Source organism: Sander vitreus, chromosome 10 (genome assembly GCF_031162955.1).
Source record: "Sander vitreus isolate 19-12246 chromosome 10, sanVit1, whole genome shotgun sequence".
NCBI classification, from domain to species: Eukaryota; Metazoa; Chordata; class Actinopteri; order Perciformes; family Percidae; genus Sander; species Sander vitreus.
This window is the reverse complement of record NC_135864.1, coordinates 34,886,760-34,908,909: the sequence shown is the minus strand read 5'-3', so window position 1 is coordinate 34,908,909 and position 22,150 is coordinate 34,886,760. Positions and strand designations below refer to the sequence as shown.

General features: G+C 42.0%; 2 protein-coding genes across 2 annotated transcripts in view; one reads left to right on the top strand and one right to left on the bottom strand.

The window, feature by feature from the left end:
- sh3tc2 (SH3 domain and tetratricopeptide repeats 2) overlaps window positions 1-1,196 on the bottom strand; it is a 28,605-nt gene extending 27,409 nt beyond the window's left edge. Inside the window, exon 1 of the mRNA XM_078261285.1 lies at window positions 1,080-1,196. Within this exon, the coding sequence (XP_078117411.1) occupies window positions 1,080-1,122 (43 nt within the window). The 5' untranslated portion in view covers window positions 1,123-1,196. The remainder of the gene's footprint in view (window positions 1-1,079) is intronic.
- Window positions 1,197-6,234: 5,038 nt separating this feature from the next.
- The window catches only part of ablim3 (actin binding LIM protein family, member 3), a 57,225-nt gene continuing 41,309 nt past the window's right edge, over window positions 6,235-22,150 (top strand). The window contains exons 1-2 of the mRNA XM_078261282.1: window positions 6,235-6,612; window positions 14,310-14,447. Of these exons, the coding sequence (XP_078117408.1) occupies window positions 6,600-6,612; window positions 14,310-14,447 (151 nt within the window). The 5' untranslated portion in view covers window positions 6,235-6,599. The remainder of the gene's footprint in view (window positions 6,613-14,309; window positions 14,448-22,150) is intronic.

Genomic DNA, 22,150 nt, shown 5'->3' with positions numbered 1-22,150 from the left:
TGCTTGTTTCTCACAGTGCAACAGATTCTGTCTAATCTAATAAACAGAGTGCTCAAGGCCGATATGTGCAGTCACATGCTAGGCCTTTGTTTGTACCAAATGCTGCACAAGGGACACCAGTTGTCTCTGGTGACATCCACTTCAAAACATAGAGATTGTCTGTAAAAACAATGTGATGTTGGTGATGCTGCCTACATTACAAGTCTCAATACCTTTACTTTACTTAACACCTGTTAAACTAGCTATTGTTTCCTGTCAGCTGGAAGTCAGAATCCTTCCTCCTCTGAACGACTGCACACTGTGGACAGCATTACTAAAGCCTCAAATAAGCAATATGTTAAGCCACAAACACAGTAGGCACTGCCTGTAATGGCAGGAGTTGATGATTCCAATCACCATATACCATAAACAACCTTACAGTCTCCATGCAGGCTGAAACCACAGGAGAAAAAAAACCTAGCCTACAATTGTGACACTCGGCAGTCCATGACAGTAGCATTCAACCTAATGAGAAACATACTGTATGGTCTCAGCAGTGCATGGCTGCATTAAAAAGCATGACAAGCAGGAGTTGTTTGAGGTGTGTGTGACCCTGTATGTGTACATTTAGGGTTTGTAGATTTGGAAAATGTGGTACAAGAGTTAGCGGGGAGTAGTATGAGACCGGGAATATGCACTCTAAGTTTAGACTAACCCCCTGTTTGCTCACTCACATGCCTGTGTGTCTAGGACAGAGCTCCCTGCAGGGAGATTCCCACACTGTTGCATAGCGGCATTTGTACAACACTGAAACAAACATTGTGGAAGTATAATAGTATGATTAATAGAATTAAGACATAAGAAGACTTTAGTTGGTCATGTACAGTTTAAATATTTTTTCTGCTCTTTAGCCACTAGTGAAAAGTCACTACATGACAGCTTCACTGTCCATTGTATACCCTGACTGGCAGCAACTTCATGGTTATGTGACTAAGTACAAAGTGCAGCAATGTTAAAGCTGCTAAATAGAAAAAAGTGTATGACACAGTAAGACTTAGAGAGCAGTCAGGCATATTGGAAGTTAATAAAACAACTCTTACCTCTGTGTTGCTGCCAGTTCTCCCCTCTCAATTCATTCCTCATGTGCGTGGCAGAATGAGAGTGTATCTATGTATGTTTGTGTGTGTGTGTGTGTGTGTGTGTGTGTGTGTGTGTGTCGGTGGTTTCACCATTTAACTGGTGAATTGCATCTCATGACAGCTGCCGAAACTGCTGTCATTCTCCGCTGTCAACCCGAAGGAACAGGAGAGAAAAACAAAGTAAGAGCGTGTAAGTCAGTGAGAGTTTGTGAGCTTGTGTGTGTGTGTGTGTGTGTGTGTGTGTGTGTGTGTGTGTGTGTGTGTGTGTGTGTGCGTGTGCCTTTGAGCGCTACAGAGGCTATCCCAGTTGATTTGTCACTGACTGAGAAAGTGTTTCTGTTAACTCCTCCCCTGATTTTTTTGGGACAAGGGCACAACCTCCCCCTTTTCTCTCTCTGCTTTTCTCACTTGCCCCTATCCCCATACACACACACACACACACACACACACACACACGCTTCCTTTCTCAAGTCAAAATTTTGAAAGCCTAAAAGGAGACTTAACTAGTGAAAAGAGCTCAGGTTATAATTGCATTTAAATCTATTTTAAAAGCTATTAAATATTAACCCTGGCTTTTAGTTGACACCACTTACAATTTAGAGTCAGTCTATTTCCCCATTCTACAACACCAGTCACACCAGTTTGTAATGAGGCACAAACAATCAGCTGGTCTGTACAATTGTTGTGTTACCACCCTGCCAGCAGTCCACTGGAAATGTGTAGTATTTACCCTCATGTGCAATAACAGCGACCTCTTCCTATCATTGACACTTCTTCACTTTCTGGGTCATGTCTATCCCTATCTGTGTTTGGGGACATAATAACCTCCAGGCCAGTGTTGCTTTGGTTTCTTGTGATTTTTTTGCTTGCTTAGTTAAATATAAACTCTGACACTGGTATATAAAATACCAGACAAAGTCACATTGAACACAGAATATCAGCCTAGCACTGCACATGTGATCATGCAATTGTCTATGCAAGACTGCAGGATACAGTCCATTTATTCTGCTCTGTTTGCGTGTGTGTGTGTGTGTGTGTGTGTGTGTGTGTGTGTGTGTGTGTGTGTGTGTGTGTGTGTGTGTGTGTGTGTGTGTGTGTTAGTAATAGACAGGAATGGGTGGAGATTTCAGCGTAGCGTTATTTGGTAAATAGTGTCCTATGCTTTCCACTGGCCATGTGGTTGGACAAAGGGCAAGGATTGTGAGGGTTAGTGAAGAATGCAGCATACTGCTGATAAGTGCTACTGTTGCTGTCGATTAGGGGGCACTGGCACCTTTACAGACAGTGACAATACTGTGTTGACCTGACGACCTCCTGCCCCGCTGCCTTCAATGCACAGGAAGGCCAGCTTCCTGTTTTTCTGCCCCATCAGTTTGGAGGACAAACAGCACCCGGCACATGTCAGGCCAACAGGACACCCACCTACACACACACGCATACACACACTCTGACGAAGACGGATCATTGAAGTCAATCATTATCCAAACTGATCATAATCAGCTTTGACTTGGGTCAGGTCAGTAAGCATATTGTAGTACATACAGTATAAAATATACATGTATACATGTAAGAGCCCTCATAATGTGGTGTGTTATATTTGATTTGCCATCAAAGCAACATTAAGAATTGATTATGATTTACTGTACGTTTGCTGGACAGTGAAAGGATAGAAGAACAAAAAAGATGATTCAAAGAGGTAAGACAGAGAGAGACAGAAAGAGAGAGAGAGGGAGAGAGACAGAGAGAGACAGACAGAGAGAGAGAGAGGGAGAGACAGAGAGAGAGAGACGGAGAGAGAGAGACAGAGAGAGAGAGAGAGGCGCCTCTCACATCCCCCCATTGTCCAGCTTCCTCCAGGATTCAGAACCAGGGCTTCCTCAGGACACGGGACAAGGCAGTTGGATAATAAAACAGTGCACACAGCTTCATAAAAACAGCGTATGGTGCCATGGGACCAAAATATTATCAAGTGGGCTCAGTCAGACCTGACTATATCTCTCTCTCTTAACAGTTTTTTCCAACTGCGTATTTGTACCTGCTTTAAATTGTAATATATTGTCTTCTGTTTGTAGGTCCAATAAATGTGCCTGTTGTTTTCACTGTAGTCTTGAAGTCTTTTCATTTGTCGGGTCATTGACGTTTGTTGCATTTGACCAACTTCAATTACTTTTCGATGTGATTTAACTAATGCCTGAGACTGTTTGGGAAACAGTGGCTGGGTGTTTCTACCACTGAGCCTACTGAATGCAAACACACCCTGAGTCCTAATGTTCTGCTAGTTATCATACAAAGTCAAGTGTTGGGATCCTACAACCAAACACTGCATCTAAATCTGTCAGCAGCTTCCCAATTAATCCTCTCCTCAGCTCCACCGTTAATAATCCAATTAAGTCATTTGCTTACGTCGACTTTCCAGAAGAGGGCGGTGTCAGGACAGTTTTAGCTACAAGCCAGCCAAGCGCTGCAAAAATAAAGGCTCTCCTCTTCAAATCTATTTGTTTCAAGTAGCCTATTCTTTGTCGTTCTCTTAAAAGGCTATTGATGTGATCCGTATTGTTCTGCCCAGTTAGAACGTTAGACTAATGCTTAAATTAATTTAAAAAGCTTTTGACATATTCAGAGACAGAATATTTATATTCTCACATCGTGTGATGAAAAATGAATTAAGACTGGTGAGACTGATGACTTTTAAACACTTAACACTTCTTGCAGTGTGATGTAGGCTACAGTGTCCCCAAAGCGTTCACAAGCAGCCCAGAGTGACGTCGCTTAACCCAGGATAAAAAAGAGAGCAGTCAAGTCACCCACAGAGAGGAAGAGAAAAACCGGAAATAAAGCAATTTTAGTTTCACAATAAAATCATAAAGGTGTTAATAGCTACTTCGCCTCCACATCCAAGAGACATCAAGAAGGCTGCTTACTGGCACTTTCATGCATGCATTTCAAGTACATATCTTATGACAGCTATAGTGAGCAGCGAGAACTATTTTAATAGGAGCCTATATGGTGTGCCGAAAATATTCCAGCTATAATTTCACAAATTGAAAATGTCCAATGGATTGAGCTGGTGTTTCAATGCCGATTTGGTGAGTAGGAGAAAGAAACAACATAAGTGTTTGCATTGTATTTCACGTGCTTAATCCTTTAATAACATTTTAAACTGATTACTATTATTTATTAAATGCCATGTACATGTGCCTCTTCTAATCTACTTAATTTGAATGGCTTATTTTAAGAGGTTTATTTAAAAATAACACCTTAAATTAATAATGAACAGATGCACTCATATTTTTAAACTAATATGTAAATTAACTGAAAAGCACATAGTCCTTAAAATCTACTTTATGTTTAATTTTTTTTTTCTATTTTATGTTTAACTCAACTCAACTTTATTTATATAGCACCTTTCATGCAAACATGCAGCCCAAAGTGCTTCAGAACAGACTATAACAGATAATAGATGTTCAAAAATTAATAAATAAACCAACAAAGCAAAGGGTTCAAAAATGATTAAAAAACAACAATGATCAACATGTATAAACTAATGCCATAACATTACTCCAAATTAAAAGCCAGAGGATACGTCTATAATTCATTTATTTTTATTAACACCTGAAACTGATTCGTGGATTTTTCGAATATATCAAATCAATGTGTAAATGAGAGAGAACAATAATAACTAAACCTTTTGGCTTTTGAAAATTGTTCTCCCAAGTCTTGGCAGTCAGGGGAAACAAAAATAATCTCTGTAACTAACAAAAATATTAAACTATTTAGGTGTTTTTCCCATAAAAGTCCATACGCTTTTACCCCAAAAGGTTCGTTTTTTCATCTTAATTCATTTTCTATCTGCTTTTAAACGCCAAATCACACTCACACAAGCCTTCAGGCTTCTGGCCTTCACATACATACTCATAGAACTGGGTTTACATCCAGTAACCACTATTTTCCAATAAACATACACACTGGATACAATGCCCACCCTGCTAGGCTTTTCTATTGGCTGACACTTGGATCATTATTATTATTTTCATACATAAAGATGACTAAATAGCCGTTCAATCGTGGATTTATCGCTCTGGAATTACTCGTCAGAGTCTCCGAAAAGTCCCTGGCGGATTATTAAGCTTCTGGAAGGAAAGACACCAAACATATTCCTGGAAAGCTGGAGCTAATGGCTATTGCAGCTACAAACAGACATGATGCTGGGTTGAAAGGTCGCGCAGCAAAACGCAGATTTGTGAGTTGATTTTGGATTGATCATTATTTATTTATGTTAAAAAGACACTGCAGTTCCACGATGGATTAAAACGGCTTCTGGATGGCCTACAGTTTCTCTGCTTCTAAACAAAAGTAAGTCTACACTGTACTGATCTATAGGCTATTAAACATTACATATACCACGTCATATACGACAGCTTTAAAGGGGTTAAGGAAAAACTCCTGTACCCCTAAAATCCATTTAAATACTTAATTAAGGGCTTCTAAAATTAGGCTGTGTTATGTTTTAAGTTAAGTTTATGTTGTTAAATTGGCTCGAGCCGTGCAGAAAACACGTGCATGCGAGAAATAGAACCGATGCCTATTTTTCATGCAACATGCAAGCGTGTTTCCAGGCAAAACAGAATAGGAAAAGATGTGTATATGTCATTTAGACACGAATACATTTAATAAATGACATGTTGATGTTTGAAAGTCTCTAGGTTTGGACATAAATGCAGATAAAAAATCGATTTTCAAATATTGCAGTCAATATAGAAGGAAATATTCTGTAGCCTATTTTGCCGTCAATCCTGCCGACGTTGTCTTTGCTGTAATCAGATCAGTATATATTTATGTTTATGAGAAACATCCATATGTACAGACAAGGCTAGGAGCAGCAGCGCTGCGTCAGACACCTTTCTGGTGTGGAAAGACAGAAAAATCCACGCAACTGACACGCAACAGAAACACCACGCTCACGCCACGCAGCCAGCCAGCCTTAGATACAGAGAAAGTGAGGGCCACTGTCATGAGACTCGCGTTATTATTTTTTATTTTGAAAGGGAAGGCCGGACGAGGTGTGCACTGTGTGTGATAGGCGCACGGTGACAGCAGCAGCACACCGCCAGGGAGAGCGCGGCGGAGCTGGGGATCAGCCAGGAGCGAAGATGTGAAGGTGGAATCCGAATGAGCAGCACTGTGTTTCTCTGAAGAAGAACACAACACTACTGACATTCTCACGCAGCAGGAACAGGAGCTTTAGTTTTGATTTTTATAAAAACTGGAAATATTCTTTTCTTATTTTTCTGTCTCTGTCCACCTCAGATATTATACTGGAAGCAGTGTTGCGGAGAGTAAGGAGCATCGTTGACGTTCACTGGATATTTATTTTTAATTACACAATTTGGAAGGAGTAAACTGCTCCGTGAAGATTTCCTCTCGCTTCATGGGATTATTGTCGACGAAGACGCTTTGTTTTAGATCAGGACATTAGGCATCATGAGTTCCAGTGGTAAGTCCATTCTTGCGCGCTTTATCTCTCCACTTGAAGCGCAAGAACAATACATGTGAGAGCCGAGAGAACTACCATAGAACAATAACAGTCTATATATGATGGAAGAGACTACAGAAAGTGCCAACGTAAATTAGGCTGACATTAAGGTTTAATCCATGCAATTTCACTTCACCTGATTATACCATAATATTCAATTTCATAGCTATATTATATTGTAATTTCCATGTACTAAAAATTATAGAACTGATGCCTCTGCTTAGTGTGTATCAAGCCCCTATTATAGACTTGGAGCAGGTTCAGGAGAGCTACTGTAAGTATCTGGGGGTCAAAGTAGCATTTTCCCATAGTTCATGCATAGAAGAGCATTTTTGGGATTCTTCATCCACATTAGCAGCTGTTTGCTTGGGCCCTCCTAGTGTCTGCTCCCCTCCTATGTCACATCTCTTTCATCTTCTTCTCTCCTTCTTTGCCTCTTCGCCACCACCAGCAGTACATTTGACCTCTCCTGGAAGACCACCCAGGCTTTCAGCTGTTACCTCTTGTGAAAAGTCCACCTGTCTTCTAACACATTGGTTGCAGGAGAAGGAAACCCTCTCGCTGGAGGTTCTTGACCTGACCGCTGTTGGTCTCATGGAGTTTAGTTCACTGTGATGCAGCACATGACGAATAAGACTGACAGCCTGAGGGCTTCTGTCATACTTACCCTAGACCGGCCTGGGGCCTGCCATGATGCTGAACTGACTTTGTATCAGCTGACTGTGACCCTGATCCTCTGTCAGCTGAATCAGGGCTTTCCCCTGCTGGGCTGGCTGCTCAGCTGTCTGAGCATGTGCACGTCTGTATGTGTGCCTCCACTTTGTTGTTTACAAGTTATCACTGGTTGAGTCACAAGGCTTAGATCTCCTAGGTGAGACTTTTTGAGAACCCCCGCCCTGTCTCTTAGCTGTCAGCAAGGCCAGGTGAAGTTGATGTGCACCAGGTGCTCCGGCAATTGATGGTGTCATGTGCTTCCTGTCCTCCCTCCCCTGTCCTCTGTGTCTACAGGAGGAACCGGGTATTACTGCATCATTCATAATCTAGCCATTGTGTGGCACTACATTATTCATCCTGTGCTCTTAACCCTCTGGTACTGCTGCTTGCCTGACTGCCAGTTCCAGTGCCCTTCGTGCCAGGAATGGTGTCTCAGCTCCTTGCTTCCACAGATAATGTGTAGAATTCTTTTGTTAAGCTTCATAATGCTTTTCTCAGCTGACACAGAGGGGGAGGATTGCATGCAGCCAGCATGTGGACAGCTGTCACAAGCTCTTGTGATTTGAAAGCATGTGCTTCAACAGGAAATACACACAAACACACATATCAACAGCATGTCAACCTGTGGTATACCGTTTGCCTGTGAGTATGTGTGAACCTGTTTGTCTGCATTTAACTGTGTGTGTGTGTGTGTGTGTGTGTGTGTGTGTGTGTGTCAGCATTGTCACAACAGGCAGATGATGGTGTGACATGTGTCTGTACTATGGCTTTAGGGATAAAAACACAGCAGGCATCAAAGCTGAGGAAAGACCTTCTCCTCTCCTCTCCTCTCCTCTCCTCTCCTCTCCTCTCCTCTCCTCTCCTCCAGTCTGTCAAACATATGGTGCTCTCCACTCTCAACACACTCAATGTTTGGACATGAATGGGCCCGTTATGCTGTGCTGTGTGCAGTGTTTTCCACTGCATTGGGTGTGATAGCCCAGAGGCCATCGACACGCACAGAGTAATTACACACGGCTCTGACTGTCTGTCTTCATCTTCTGGGCCTTCTATCTAACATGGTCACTGGGTTTTGTGCGTGTGTGTGTGTGTGTGTGTGTGTGTGTCTGGTTGGACTCCTATTTGCTGCTTGGCTGGCAGCCAGACAAGGACTGTGGGTGTAGCAGGTTAGTTTCAGGTGGAAAGAACCTTGGTTTTACATACTTAAGATACACTATATGCACACTAAGAAATATATCCTGCAGAGTTTTGCAAAATGTAACCAAACTGACAAATCAGGCCATTTCTGAGATGCAGTGTATAGTATGTGTGTTTCAGGGGAGCGATAAAACACATGTTGATCAATATCCTGATCATTGAGCTCAGGGACCTGAGGGGATCTGCAGCGCCATACATCACAGAGAGCACTGACACCTCTCTCCTTCCCTCTCTCTCTCTCTATGTAGCAGAGCGTTCTCAGGTATCAAACAAAATACATCCAAAAGGCATTCCCATTTGGGTGTCTTAACTTCAAAAAGTGTGTCTCATGCAACCTAATGATAAAGACATTATATGGTTTGAATGCATAAGTATGGAAATCAACACCAGCTAGTTGCACTCTCCATTGAAGTATTGTCCAATTTTCTGTGTAGTCTCTTGCATAGTATTTTTAGCCACAATTCAGTCAGCAGCAGTCAGTCAGTCAGTCCACCACTTATGTCCAGACTGAAATACCTCGACAATGGTTGGATGGATGGCCATGGGATTTACTACAGATACTCATTGCACCCAGAGGATCCTTATGACTTTGGTGATCCTCTGACTTTTTTAATCTAGCTCCACCAGCTGTTAAAAGTTTTTCTTATGAACTATCTCATCATCTACTTGATGTGGTACATAAATGTAATGGTTATGAGACAATGAATCCTCTAATGACTTCCGCCGACACCAGTAGCAATGTTCATGGAAATCCAGCGTTTTCCAGATACCTTGTCATGGATCAAAACGTTTGTCAAAGGAAAATTTTGGTTTTATGATGATGAAAGGCAAAATGTCCACAAAATCATAAGAAATTGTCCTCTGGCTGCCATGAATATCCATGTTAAATTTGGTCTGGATCAAAGGGAATGAATGAACAGAATGATCCAATGCCCCACTGACAGACAGTGTCCTCCTTAGGCCCCGCTTCTACAAGGGAAAAGATTAATAAATGTATAGATACACAGGGCAGCACTAGATGAAATGATGGATATTCTCTGTGCTGTTTGTGTTTTTTCTGTTTCATGGGAGGAATGAGTGTGAACAAGGGTAGACGGGGAGGGGAGCAATATCATATATGATTCCTGCTCTTCTGCCTCATCTGGTGAGCAGTCCAAACCAGAGCCAAACACCATTTATCACTCCTCCTACCAGACGCCTTAGTTCAATAACACAGAGAACAAAGGTGGGAGACAAAGATGCACAGATGCAAACACAGATGCTGGGATGCACACATAAATATTCATAATACACAATCATGTACAACTGGTATGTATTTACAGTTCAACATTAAATTAGGCACATGTTCTTGCTCATTTGCAGCAACAGCCATTGAGGTTACTACAGTGGTATTCAGTTTGATTTGTCTAGAACAGTTAAAGCCCTTGTGGAAAGGAAATTATGTAGACTTCATGGAAACATTCAGTTTCCATTTAATCTATACAGTCTTTTTTTAAATTCATTGTAAACGAATAGAATGAATGGTGTATAGCTCATAGCTACACCATTGTGGTTATATTGTATGTTGCATCCTCAAGGTTTCTGTCTGCATGACCTTGGCTTCTGGTGGGATTGAGGGAGTGATCATTCAGACTGTCAGTAACAGTCTGTCCTCTCTCTCTCTCTCTCTCTCTCTCTCTCTCTCTCTCTCTCTCTGTCTCTCTCTCTCTCTCTCTCTCTCTCTCCATAGAGTGATAGTATGTTTGTGATAGCACTGGACACCATAGTTGCTCTGATGAATGCTCCTGGCCAAGGTCCTGACAGAGACGAAGGGAGATAAAGAGAGGGGCTGGGGGATGGCAGGGAGACACCTGATCATTGGCTGCATTAGATTACAGACAGGGAAGGCAAGGTGTTGCTCTGTTGTGACAATATATAGTATGAAGTGCGGATTTTTAGTATGAGGTTTGATTATGTTACCCTAAAATACAAAGAACATATTTTAGCTAGATACAGCTTTAACCTTTAAAAATTTGGTACATGAAGAGATGCTGTTTCCCAATTTCTGAAGCAAGTAAACCTTATTTCAGAAAATTGACTGAGCCCTATGGATCTTAGGTTATTATGGGTTTTTTAATGAAACACTGTGTTTTAAACTTGTCACCAAGACAAATATGTGATATTAGCTGTTTAGGCCCCATGTTCTTGTGGAACATTTTTGATGTATTTAAAGGTTTTTCCAGTCACTTCAATACGGTGATTTCTTGAAGCTGGCATCTTGCTGCCAATAGCCAAACTACATACTGGTGCACTTCTGGAGTGGCTTCAGCTTTTAGCATTGCTTGGTTGGTTGAAGTTGTGTGTGGCAGAAATGGTTGCAACCACTGAAAGAGTTCTATAGGATTTAGCTTTAGGATTTGGCTCAGAAAAACATTTTAATTTTAAAAACTCATGAGATGTGCACAGCTTGTGAAGGTATGTTCAATACACTACTGGCTTACGAAGCACAACTGATCTATGACTAAACTGATTAGAACAGCACCCTCCTTCAGGTAGGATCCTTATGGTCATATTAATATTTAGCCTTTGTGGCAGAATTACTAGATGCTGATTTAAAGTTGTCCCTGATCGGCTGATACAACTGATAAGCTTGGGAACTAACTACAAAGTAGAGTATAAGAAGTAAAACATATTTGTCCTTTAATAATTTGCCTTGAATCCACATTGTCTTTGTTTTTATTCTCTTTGATTTTTTGCGCACGCTTCACTCTACTCTCTTGTCACCACTGATCTCCCAGCATCCCTTGTGACTGAGCTCCCAGCATGTTCTTCCCCTGGGCTGTCATGTCAGGGGCAGAAATAGCAGCAGCCTGTCAGTCCCTGGGGACGCTGTCGGCCTCTCCGACCCTGGCCCTGTTCTTATCACCTGTCTGCTGTAGGCTGTTTTCTCCAGGGGCACTCGCTACTGATTTGGAGTCGGTGGATCACACCTGTAGTCTGACGGCTATCATTGGAAGAATGACTCAACACCTCAGCATGGGAGAGGATGGAGGGTTGTTTGAGAGCTCTATAATGGGTTTAGACAGGGAGAGCATGGCTGTGTTCAATGAGAATGAACACCCTGACACAATTAGATAGAGTTACGTAATGCTTCAGCTCCTGAGCTGATTGTGTACCTGGATTGTCTGCTAGGTGCAGCTTTTTGGCATGCACATTCAAGACGTTCAATAAGTACCTCATTCATTAAAACATACTTGTTGACAATAAGCAGGAATCTTTGCTATTTGCTGCGCCTCTGCCTGTCTAATTTAGGAATGTGTTGACAGTCTTCATTCAGCACCTTGCTCGGTTTGTATGTACTGTATGTTACTTCTATACAACTTTTCCTGGCTGTGAAAGCAGAGGAGGTTATACTGTGGCAGAGGTTTGTTTCAGCCCTATTTCAGAAGGTCAGCATTGTAAATACATATCATGTGTGTTTCCAGTAGGTGTTTGCATGTACTGCCATTAGTTCCCATTATCTCTCATTCACACCTGATGCGATCAGTGTTGTTTATTTGGTTTTATGACAAAAAAGACTCCCTTTGCCTGGTCACACACATACACACACACACACACACACACACACACACACACACACACACACACACACACACACACACACACACACACACACACACACACACAAAATCCACAACCAAGGGAGTGTCATTAATTGAACCAGTGGCTGGGTACCTATCAGGCAGGGTAGTGGGTCCCAGTGGTGCTGCCAGCATTGTGAGGGAAACAATGAACTAACAGAGACTTGAGTGTGGGAGATTGGGCGTGGGAATTAATCATGTTTGCATATTTCCAGTGCCCACACTTCTGTACTGAACAGGAAAATAAACAACAGCTATGTATTCATTTTGTCTTGCACCCATGAATGTATATTCCCTCACCCTGAGTAGGCCTACACATACTTTTGTCAAACTCGGTGCGTGCAAAGGGTGCTCAGGCTATGAAGCGTGCATGACTGTTAGACTTTTTAAGTGCTGCAAATCTGTCGGGATTCATCCGGAGAAATGGAATCAGTAGGTCTGTCACGCCAGCCCAAATGCTGGTGCTGCTCTGATTGAAGCAGCAAAGTCCTTCAGTCAGCTCTTCAGGTAGACAGCTGGTTACCCTGCCAGTATTCCCCTTCCACAAAGTGTAGGACCACTCAGATGCTCCTTAAGGAAGATGGAGCAAAATAAGAGACTGTAAGCCCAGCTGTTCTGGCACAGTCTTAGTATGTGGAGGCTGGTTGTCGCTGCTTGTGGATGCCAGAGAACTGTTTATAGCCTTGAGGAGAAGATGGACCTTTAAAGAGCCTCTAATAGCCTAAGAGGTCTTGGATCAATTCATTTTCCTCACTCATTTAAGATCAAATGAATCTATCATTTTGACCTTTTTGCTTGTGAGATCATTTATTCCATTACTGTTAAGGCCGTATGTGAGAACTTGGTTTCCTGACAATGTGAAATAGCTACAGGGCTTGCAGGAGTCTGACATGTAAGCTAATGCATAATGAGGTAAGGGGATCCATCCACTTTCTAACCTGACGCAGAAGTGTGTGTGTCAGCCTTATGAGTGTGTGAAAGATAGAGACAGTGGGAGAGAAAGCCTGGAGCTTACCCGTCTTACATTGGTGTCAGACCTCACAGCTTCGGAACAAGTGTTGACAGAGCTACACACTGGTCTTATTGTGTGAACTGCACACAGTATTAGTGGGTAGTCTACTCAGAGCCCCAGTTCTGGTGATAGATTGCTGCATACAGTGGAAAAACCTTTAAATATGAAAAGCAGTTTTGTTGAGCGTAACGCTAAAATCCATTGTAATTTGAATGAATACAATGTTATTATGTCCATTAAAGTGGATGGTACATTTTGATGTGGCTGAAGACACAGCAAATGTTGATTTTGGTTTGTCAGAGTCACATCTATCTCAGGTCAATGTCAGTATCTAACTTCATTAGTAGGCAATGGGCTACATTGGTTTCAGGCTACGTGATCGTCCAATTATGTTTTCATTGTACATTAGGTGAAACAATTTGTCCTATGATTGTCCATTCATAGCTTAGCAACCGTTAGTAGGCACAACTGGCCCGTTAAGCTTTGGATTTTTCTGGCTGTTGAGGCGGTGTACATGGGGCTCTGTTAAGTGAGTTAGTGTAAGGTTTACATGTTAATTCATATATTTGAGTAAATTTACTGAAAATATATTTACAATGTTTATACAGTTAACTATTTACAAGTTTGTGTTTACACAGTCAGCATTTGCATATTTACATGTTTCATTATTTACATCAGCAGTTATGAAGCTACCTCTGTGGGTTTCCTCACATTTACCTCAGTTTAAGTTCTGCTAGTGTCTGATTGGTTAGTTCAGCTACATGAGTGAGAAACAAGGACGTTTTGTTGTGTAAGCTTTAGTTTTATTTTAACTATCTCCAATGCAAAAAATACAAGATTAAAATTGTAAGGATATAAATATGGATCATCAACTATAAGCATTCTGACTTTCAGACTATGACCTGTTAGCTTTAGCCTTAGTCTTTTTTGCAATATTATATGAACTATTCACTAAGGATTTCAAGCGGTAATCTACCACTGTTCATCATTATAAACTGCAGTAGTGCTGTGCAATGAAAAGCTTTACAGGTGTAGCAATAGTAACTAAGGAGGGCTTAGCAAACAGTCATCTTTCAAAACAATAGAATAATAAATGTGTGTCTTTTTGTCTTCAGCAGCTTATCACCAAGGTTCTGCGGGTGGTGAACAAAGTTCTGGACCAATCCGGTGCCAGCGATGTTGGGACGTATGCAAAGGAGAGGTGGTACGAGTACAAGACACCCACTTTCACGTCAAGTGTTTCACCTGCACCGGTAAGACATGGGAACCCGATCCATAAGAACACAACACAGCAAGTGTTAAAGTAGACAAACAGCTGTAGTGATCACACAAACAGGTGTTGTCTTACAAAGTGTCCAGGCATGGGCGGTCCTGGTCATAAATGTTATTAAAGTTCAATAAGATGGGACTAAGATAGCAGTAGAAGAATACAAACAAGACATCCATCCTGGTGACACCTTTGATACACACACACACACACACGCACACACACACACACACACACACACACACACACACACACACACACACACACACACACACACACACACACACACACACACACACACACACACACACACTCTCTCACTCTTCATCAATCTCCTAGTATACATGCTGAGTGCAACTAGCCCACGGTGGGGATTGGAACCGTCAGAGGTGCCTTGCAGGGGACTTAGGCTCCTGCAGGCCTGCAGAGGGAGCGCTGCCAACTTGGAGAGGGTTTTCCTTCGGTCGTACGCTGTGGTCTAATGAGACTGTGTCAACTAGCTTTGCAGTGCTACAGGTGAGCACTGGTGACCTGCAATAGATACAGTGGTGACATTATCTCACATCCTCTTACAACAGTGTGGCATGTGTTTCACTATTGTAATGTTTAAAAGAAATAATTTGTGGCGATTACATGCAGAGCCAAGAAATAGTCAATCTAATAATGTAGTCTAAATATAGGTCATCTGTTAGAAATTATTATATAGACTATATCATTAGTCAGCCTTTACAGTCAAAGATGCCTCAAGTAAAAATAACAATACTTAATAAACAAACAAAAAAATGGTATTCTTATTTTGCTAATGTTGTAAACTGTGCAGGCAAAACGTTTTTCTGGAGTTTCATGCTGCAAGCAGTTGGCACTCAAAGTGTAAAATTTGGGAAACTGGCAGTCCGATTTATGGGATGTTAAGTTTTCTTTGCTTAGCAAGATTTGAGGAAAACAAAGGAAAAAACATCTCTACATGTGTAGAGTTAAGTGCAAGTCTGAAAGGGCTTTACGACAGTCAAGTATTTGTGCATGTGCAAATCAGAAATCAAAGATCCGAGGAATTGTATTTGTCACGCTGCTGCTGTACAGCCTGGAGCAAGTGTACTCCGTTTTATGTTAATACAGTTACTAAAGGAAAGACAGTAAGTCATGGTTACTTTCAGTCATTTGCAGACTATTTAAAAAAAACATCCATATCTGCATTATAATGGGCCAATTTCCAACAAATCTCTCTTCACTTTGTTCACCAGCCATTATATTTCTCATGGGCTCAACTGAGTTATGTTGTCATTATGTCACACTGGTGTAAAGGCAAATGCATTATATTTCTCTAATTTAAGTGCACTAAACATGTATTACCTTACAGTATGTTAAAAATGCACCAGTATACAACTGAACCACTTAAAATAGTGAAAATAGGCCAGATCTGTTCTAATCTCTGTAAACATCATACTTATTTACTCCATGGAAATTATAAAAACAAAAAAGCAGATTTAAATGTAGTATCCCAAAGCTTGAAATTATAAGTTTTTTTTACAATTTTTTTTGTTATCAATCAATAAATCAATCTATCAATCTATCTATCTCTCTATCTATCACATTGTCACTGCTAATGGACAATAATTGTAATAATTTAATAGTTTAATTAAAAAATGTCAGTTTATTAGATATTTCATATTTCCCTAAATAGTCACAATTTTCGCATTTATCTTGACTTATTCCATATTTGAACAAACCTTGTTTAGAACTTTATTATTACAGATTTATTCCTGATCATTCCTGTTTATGGTCAATCTTTTGAGCATTGTCTGTGGACATCCTGCTGGCTGCCACAGTTACCTATTCATTAGACTGTGTAATACTCTTACATATATTTTTGCACATACTGCATTTCTTTCAAATGTCCATCTTAATAAATCAATCGGACCCAAATAGATGTACAAAACAAAGAGTGAAAGAAGTCCACAACACGGTTGGTGCAGCAGCTGTTCTGCAGTAGATAAACTCACTGGAGGGCTGTTGTTACATGCTTTCTACGTGTTGCCGTCACACACATTAAAAACACTTGCATACAGTGCACACATACACACATGCACTCAACCATATGAGCTAGCACACTCATACATGCGTGCACGCTTGCTGTGGTTGTGAGGGGTTGCTGTGGTAACGGTGTAAAGGGGCACCCTGGCCCTGGTTGGTGGAAATTCTCAGCATCTCTATGGTGCTATTAACCAATCATAAGGCTCTATTTTGTGCCCCAGAGAAAAAGGGGGGTGAACACAGGAAGCGAGCAGAAAAGAGAAGAAGAGGGGGGATGGGGGTGCTGTTTGTGTCGCCTAAACATTACATCATCACTCGAGTGTAATACCAATCTGGTTCACTTGCTCTTCTTCCTTTTTTATTTCCCTTGTACACGCACAAGCGATACCGTAATGGAAAACTGATGAACATCATGTTAGATACACCCATCAGACAGCCCTCCCCTCTCAGGTTCCAGAGAGCTCTCCTCATCCCATGAGGCAATGGGGCACTATTGTTTGGCGAGACTCTGCCACATCCCAGTCCATAATATGCTCTCCTGTATGGGCCTCTGCAGAGCCAGCAGTTTTCTAAAGCTTTATTGTTCACAAACAAACATCTTGCATGTTCTGTTGAACTTCATAAACTCAGTCTATTCTCTCTGTGCTTCTATTCTCTGCTTTTCATTACATCCCCTGTATATTTTCTGAGGCTGAATGGTTGTGAATGCAGTAGCCGGTTTTGAGATCAAATTTCTATATTGTCTTCCATCTCTCTGTTGCTTTTTCTCTCAGTTTTCCTCTCTGTTTCTTACTCTGTCTTTGTCCCTTTTCTTTTCTGTCATCCAAGCATGAAATCAATTTCTCATCTTGGGACGGGATGACATTGGCATGCAGGGTGTGAATTTGGAGGCTAAACTGTATTATACCATTGCACCAGAGTGACAATCTGCTGTCAGCTGCCATTGGCATTATCTGTCAGACTTGTTTATGAACTGTGTGACTGGGGTGTGTCAACATTTGATTTCATTGTTTGCTTTTTAAGAGAATAGGCATGTGTACTCAGGTTATTGACCTTGATCAATGATATTGTGTGTGCCTTAGTCCATTCATTTACACTGGAAAACCAAGGACATACAATATTTAGTTATTTCCCCAGTTTTTCTCCTTCTCCTATTCTTTTCTTTTTTTCTTTATGTCTCCTTTTCCCTCAAAAGGGCTGACTATGCCCCTCTGAATAAATCACAATCACACAGTCTCAAACAGTCAGACACACTCAGAGTTGTTCTGTGAGCACACACATTCACTAAGAATGTAGAAATACATCAATCCATCCCATCCATCATTTCATCCCCCTCCTGTCTTTCCCCACACTTTATCGAGCCACATTCGTATGACACATTATCATAATTCCTTTCTCATGCATTAGTCAGAAGAAGCACAGATCACTAATCATGTGCATTTAACCTCTCATTTGAACCCATTATTCTGCAGCTGATTACAGTCCGAAAGAACAGCCACGCAATCAGCTCAAGAAAGAAGTCTTTGGAAAATGCTGAAGACAGAAGCCAGCTCACAGATTGATGCATCAACTCCAGACATAGAGAAGGCAGTGGGGGTGTATGTGTGGATCTCGTAGCACTTCTCAGTGTAGCAGCGGGCTGTACAGTATGGATCATGTGGTGTTGTATTACCGGCAGACGGGCTGACTCGTGCATACTGGCCTAATGACATAGTGACCACATTTATCCAGCCTCTGAAGCATAATTGGCACTCTTGGATTCCAACAGAAACAGCAGGGCCAGTCAGTGGCACGAGCGCAAAGCTATCACACAAATAAATCACACGCAAAGGCAAAATGTGCACGTTTCCCTGTGCAGCCAACTCACTATCAGAAAACACAGAAACACATGTACAACTACAGACAGAGACAGATGCAAACACAGACACTTTCACACATAAACTGCCAAGCTGCTCCCAGTAGTTATTTATTTTCATATTTTTCTCATAAAACAGTGCTAAAAGCAGATTTGCAGACCTGTCAGATAAATACTTGACTGCTCTGCTAATTTTAATCTAATCCATTTCCAGCCTCTGTTCTCACCAGGGCTCTTGTGAAATTGCAGTATATTTGTCTTTTTCTCTGCAGACCTTTTTCACTCAGTTCAGCCTCCCTTTGAATGCCATCAGCCCCCATCACTCAACCTCTGCGTTAATAACACAGACCTACTGTACTGTGCCACCGCTCTGTTCTCTGAAAGCAAGGGACAGACTGAGATAGATAGCGGAGGGGAAGGAGGGAGAGAAAAAAGACAAATAGCAAGAGGATGAAGGGAAAAAGAAAGAGAGGTTATAGAAAAAGAGACACACTGCACAGAAAAAAAGTGGGGGGTTACAGGGAAGGGGAGCTTTGTGTAGCTATAGCAACCACTGGCACACTGGTCCAATCACCACGCCAATGCCTGGTTGCTAGGGAGAGATTCCGGCGAAGAGAGAAGGGAGCGCGGCAGGCAGCGGCTCTTTTCCCCGACGACTCTCCAGGATCCAGGATAGATGGCAGGGATTATTCCTCCGCTTGTCTCTCTTAAGCGTCACTGTCCTGAGGGATGTTGACACACCGACGCCCTGCCTATTATGTTTAAGTGTGTGTGTGTGTGTGTGTGTGTGTGTGTGTGTGTGTGTGTGTGTGTGTGTGTGTGTGTGTGTGTGTGTGTGTGTGTGTGTGTGTGTGTGGTAAGTGTGAGCTGGTAAATGTGCAAGTGTCTGGCTCAGTAAAGGAGTGATTTCTGAATGATAAAGAAAGAGGATCATTAAGCGACAAACCCTGCTGTGTTGGACAAACACACACTAAGCCGGTACATCTGTAGAGGACTGGAGCTGTAGAGCATTTTTATTGCTTATCAAAAGGCCCCATATCAGTTGGTTATCCATGTGTGTGAGAGCTTTTATTTATGCCTTTTTCCCCTCAGCTGAGTGTCTTATCAGCCCTCAGAGGGTTAAAAGCTGAAGGCCTCAGCATCGGGGCTGGTCTGCTGGTATGAAGGGACTCCACTGGGCAACCATCTGCCTCCATCAGCTACCGCTGCCAAATGCTCGGGGAACCCTGCCATTCATGCACAATTTCTCTCTGCTTTAGCTTTTAGCTGGTTCTCTCTCTCTCTCTCTCTCTCTCTCTCTCTCTCTCTCTCTCTCTCTCTCTCTCTCTCTGTCACTCTCTCTCGCTCTCTCTCTCTCTCTCTCTCTCTCTCTCTCTCTCTCTCTCTCTCTCTCTCTCTGTCACTCTCTCTCTCTCTCTCTCTCTCTCTCTCTCTCTGTCACTCTCTCTCTCTCTCTCTCTCTGTCAGTCACTCTCTCTCTCTCTCTCTCTCTCTCTCTCTCTCTCTCTCTCTCTCTCTCTCTCTCTCTCTCTCTCTGTCTCTCTCTCTCTCTCTCTCTCTCTCTCTCTCTCTCTCTCTCTCTCTCTCTCTCTCTCTCTCTCTCTCTCTCTCTCTCTGTCTCTCTCTCTGTCACTCTCTCTCGCTCTCTCTCTCTCTCTCTCTCTGTCTCTCTCTCTCCGTCTCTCTCTCTCTGTCTCTCTCTCTCTCCTCTTGCCCTTTTCTACAACCATATCTCAGTCTGTTTTCTGTTACTGGTTTCAATACATTTTGTACAGACACTCATGGCTCCCAGAGGACGAACCCTGCTGACTTTGGTGATAGCCTGACTTTTCTTTTAGCGCCATCATAGGGTTGACATTTTTGGAGAATATCCTAAAAATGAAGTGGGTTGCCATTGAACTGATATCCCAGGTCCCCAGAGGATGAATTATAATTACTTTCTGGATCCTTTCTTTTAGCGCCACTAGTAGGTAAAAGTTGTCACTTATGTAGTAAAATATCTACTTGATGGATTGACACAAAACGTTGTCCAGACATTCATTGTTACCAGACGATAAATCCTAATGACTGTAGTGATTCTCTGACTTTTCCTCTAGTGCCAGCAATTTGACATTTTGTTACAGAGTGAAATGTCACAACAACTATTTGATGGCTTTTCATGAAATTTGGTATGTTCCCCAGAGGATTGTATTAACTTTAGCGAACGTTAGCATGCTAACATGCTAAACTAAAATAGTGACATGATAAACACTGTACCTGCTTAACATTAGAATATTAGCATTGTCATTGTGACCATGCCAAAACACAGCTTCACAAAGCTTGCTAGAGTGTTTGTAGACTTTTGTTTCACTTTTCTTCCTTTCTGTCTGACCGCCTCCTCTCTCCCCACTGTGATTTGGCACAACTTTAGAAAACACATTATTTACTCTTTAAGTGTTTCCTCATGTCATAAGAGTTAAGAGCTGATAGACAGGGTGAGCCTGGGCCCCACATTGGTAGCACAGATGTGGCGGTGAATAGGTGACTACTCCCCTGCTGAAACTTGTCAGTGCCCCACGACATACATGCCATGGCTGCCCCTATTATTTTGGGGAAAAAAGCCTCAGCAATTAGCTTAATGTTGACAGCAGCGCTAAAACAATTAGAATGTGCAGCGGGGCTACTTTGAAGTACTGTACAAAGCATGTCCATTTGCTTAATAGTACTATATGAAGACCTAACAGTAACATAATGAGCTAAGGGAAGAGTCACAAAGTGAAAGAAAGGGAAGGTTGCATGGAGGTGCAGTCCTGGAGTGAGAAAAGAGGGTGCAAATTGAGATAAAGTGGAGACCTTGTGCTCGGAGCCACAAAGATTTGGAAGCAGTCTTGAAACGGAAAGACAGAGACAGAGAAGGGGAGGAGGCAGGGTTGTCAGCACTATTTTGGGGTTCCGGCCTGGGCCGACTTTGAGAAGGGAATTTTAATTGCATCTGTTGGCTGAAGATAAATACCCAATCATGCGGACCCCCTGTGGGTGCCTAATCAGTGCAGTTCTAATGACCAAAGCTGCAGACACCGGCCTACATGCTAACCTCTAATCACTACACTTGTGATCTAGATGCTAACTTCCTGCGTTGCCAAAAAAGAGCAATATGAAGGAGAGAAGCAGCCTCTTTTATTTTTCCTTATTCCCCTCATTCGCCATTCAGGAAAAGATCATAGAATGTGCAAATAGGTGAAATGAAGTCTTTGATGTAGTCTTGCATAGCTGATTATGTTTGGTTTAGGAAGCTAATTGATGAGGAATCTAACTATGTCTCCATGAAATAATACATAGTTCTAGCTTTTCATTAATTTGGGAATTCTACATAATAATGATTTTCCACTCCAACTGTGTGTTCATTCCCATGAGTAGCATCAGTATAAATCCCCAAAGGCCATTCATAGGACAGTAAGACAGACCAGGCTGGTTCTACGTTGGTTGTATTGGGCTGCTGTTTTTATGGGTGGGTGTCCACACCATGTGGAGCTGATTGTGAGGCTATAACCAAAGCCTTTCATCTCGGAGCCAAGCTAAGCCACGTCTCTGCGGCAGCAGAGACACCAAGCTCTGACCCACCTCCACCCACTGTGCTGGCAACTACAACACGTGTTGGGAGGGAGAAGTTTAAAACTTCTGCTTAATGCTAGGCTGAAATGAGAGAGCTTGAAAAGTAGAGGGCCTGCTTGCAAGTAGAGTGTTAAAAATGGAGGCTCTAATAGGGAGGTTTGAAGAATGGTTGCATTTATCTTTGAGTCTATCAACATGCCCTTCAACAGCTG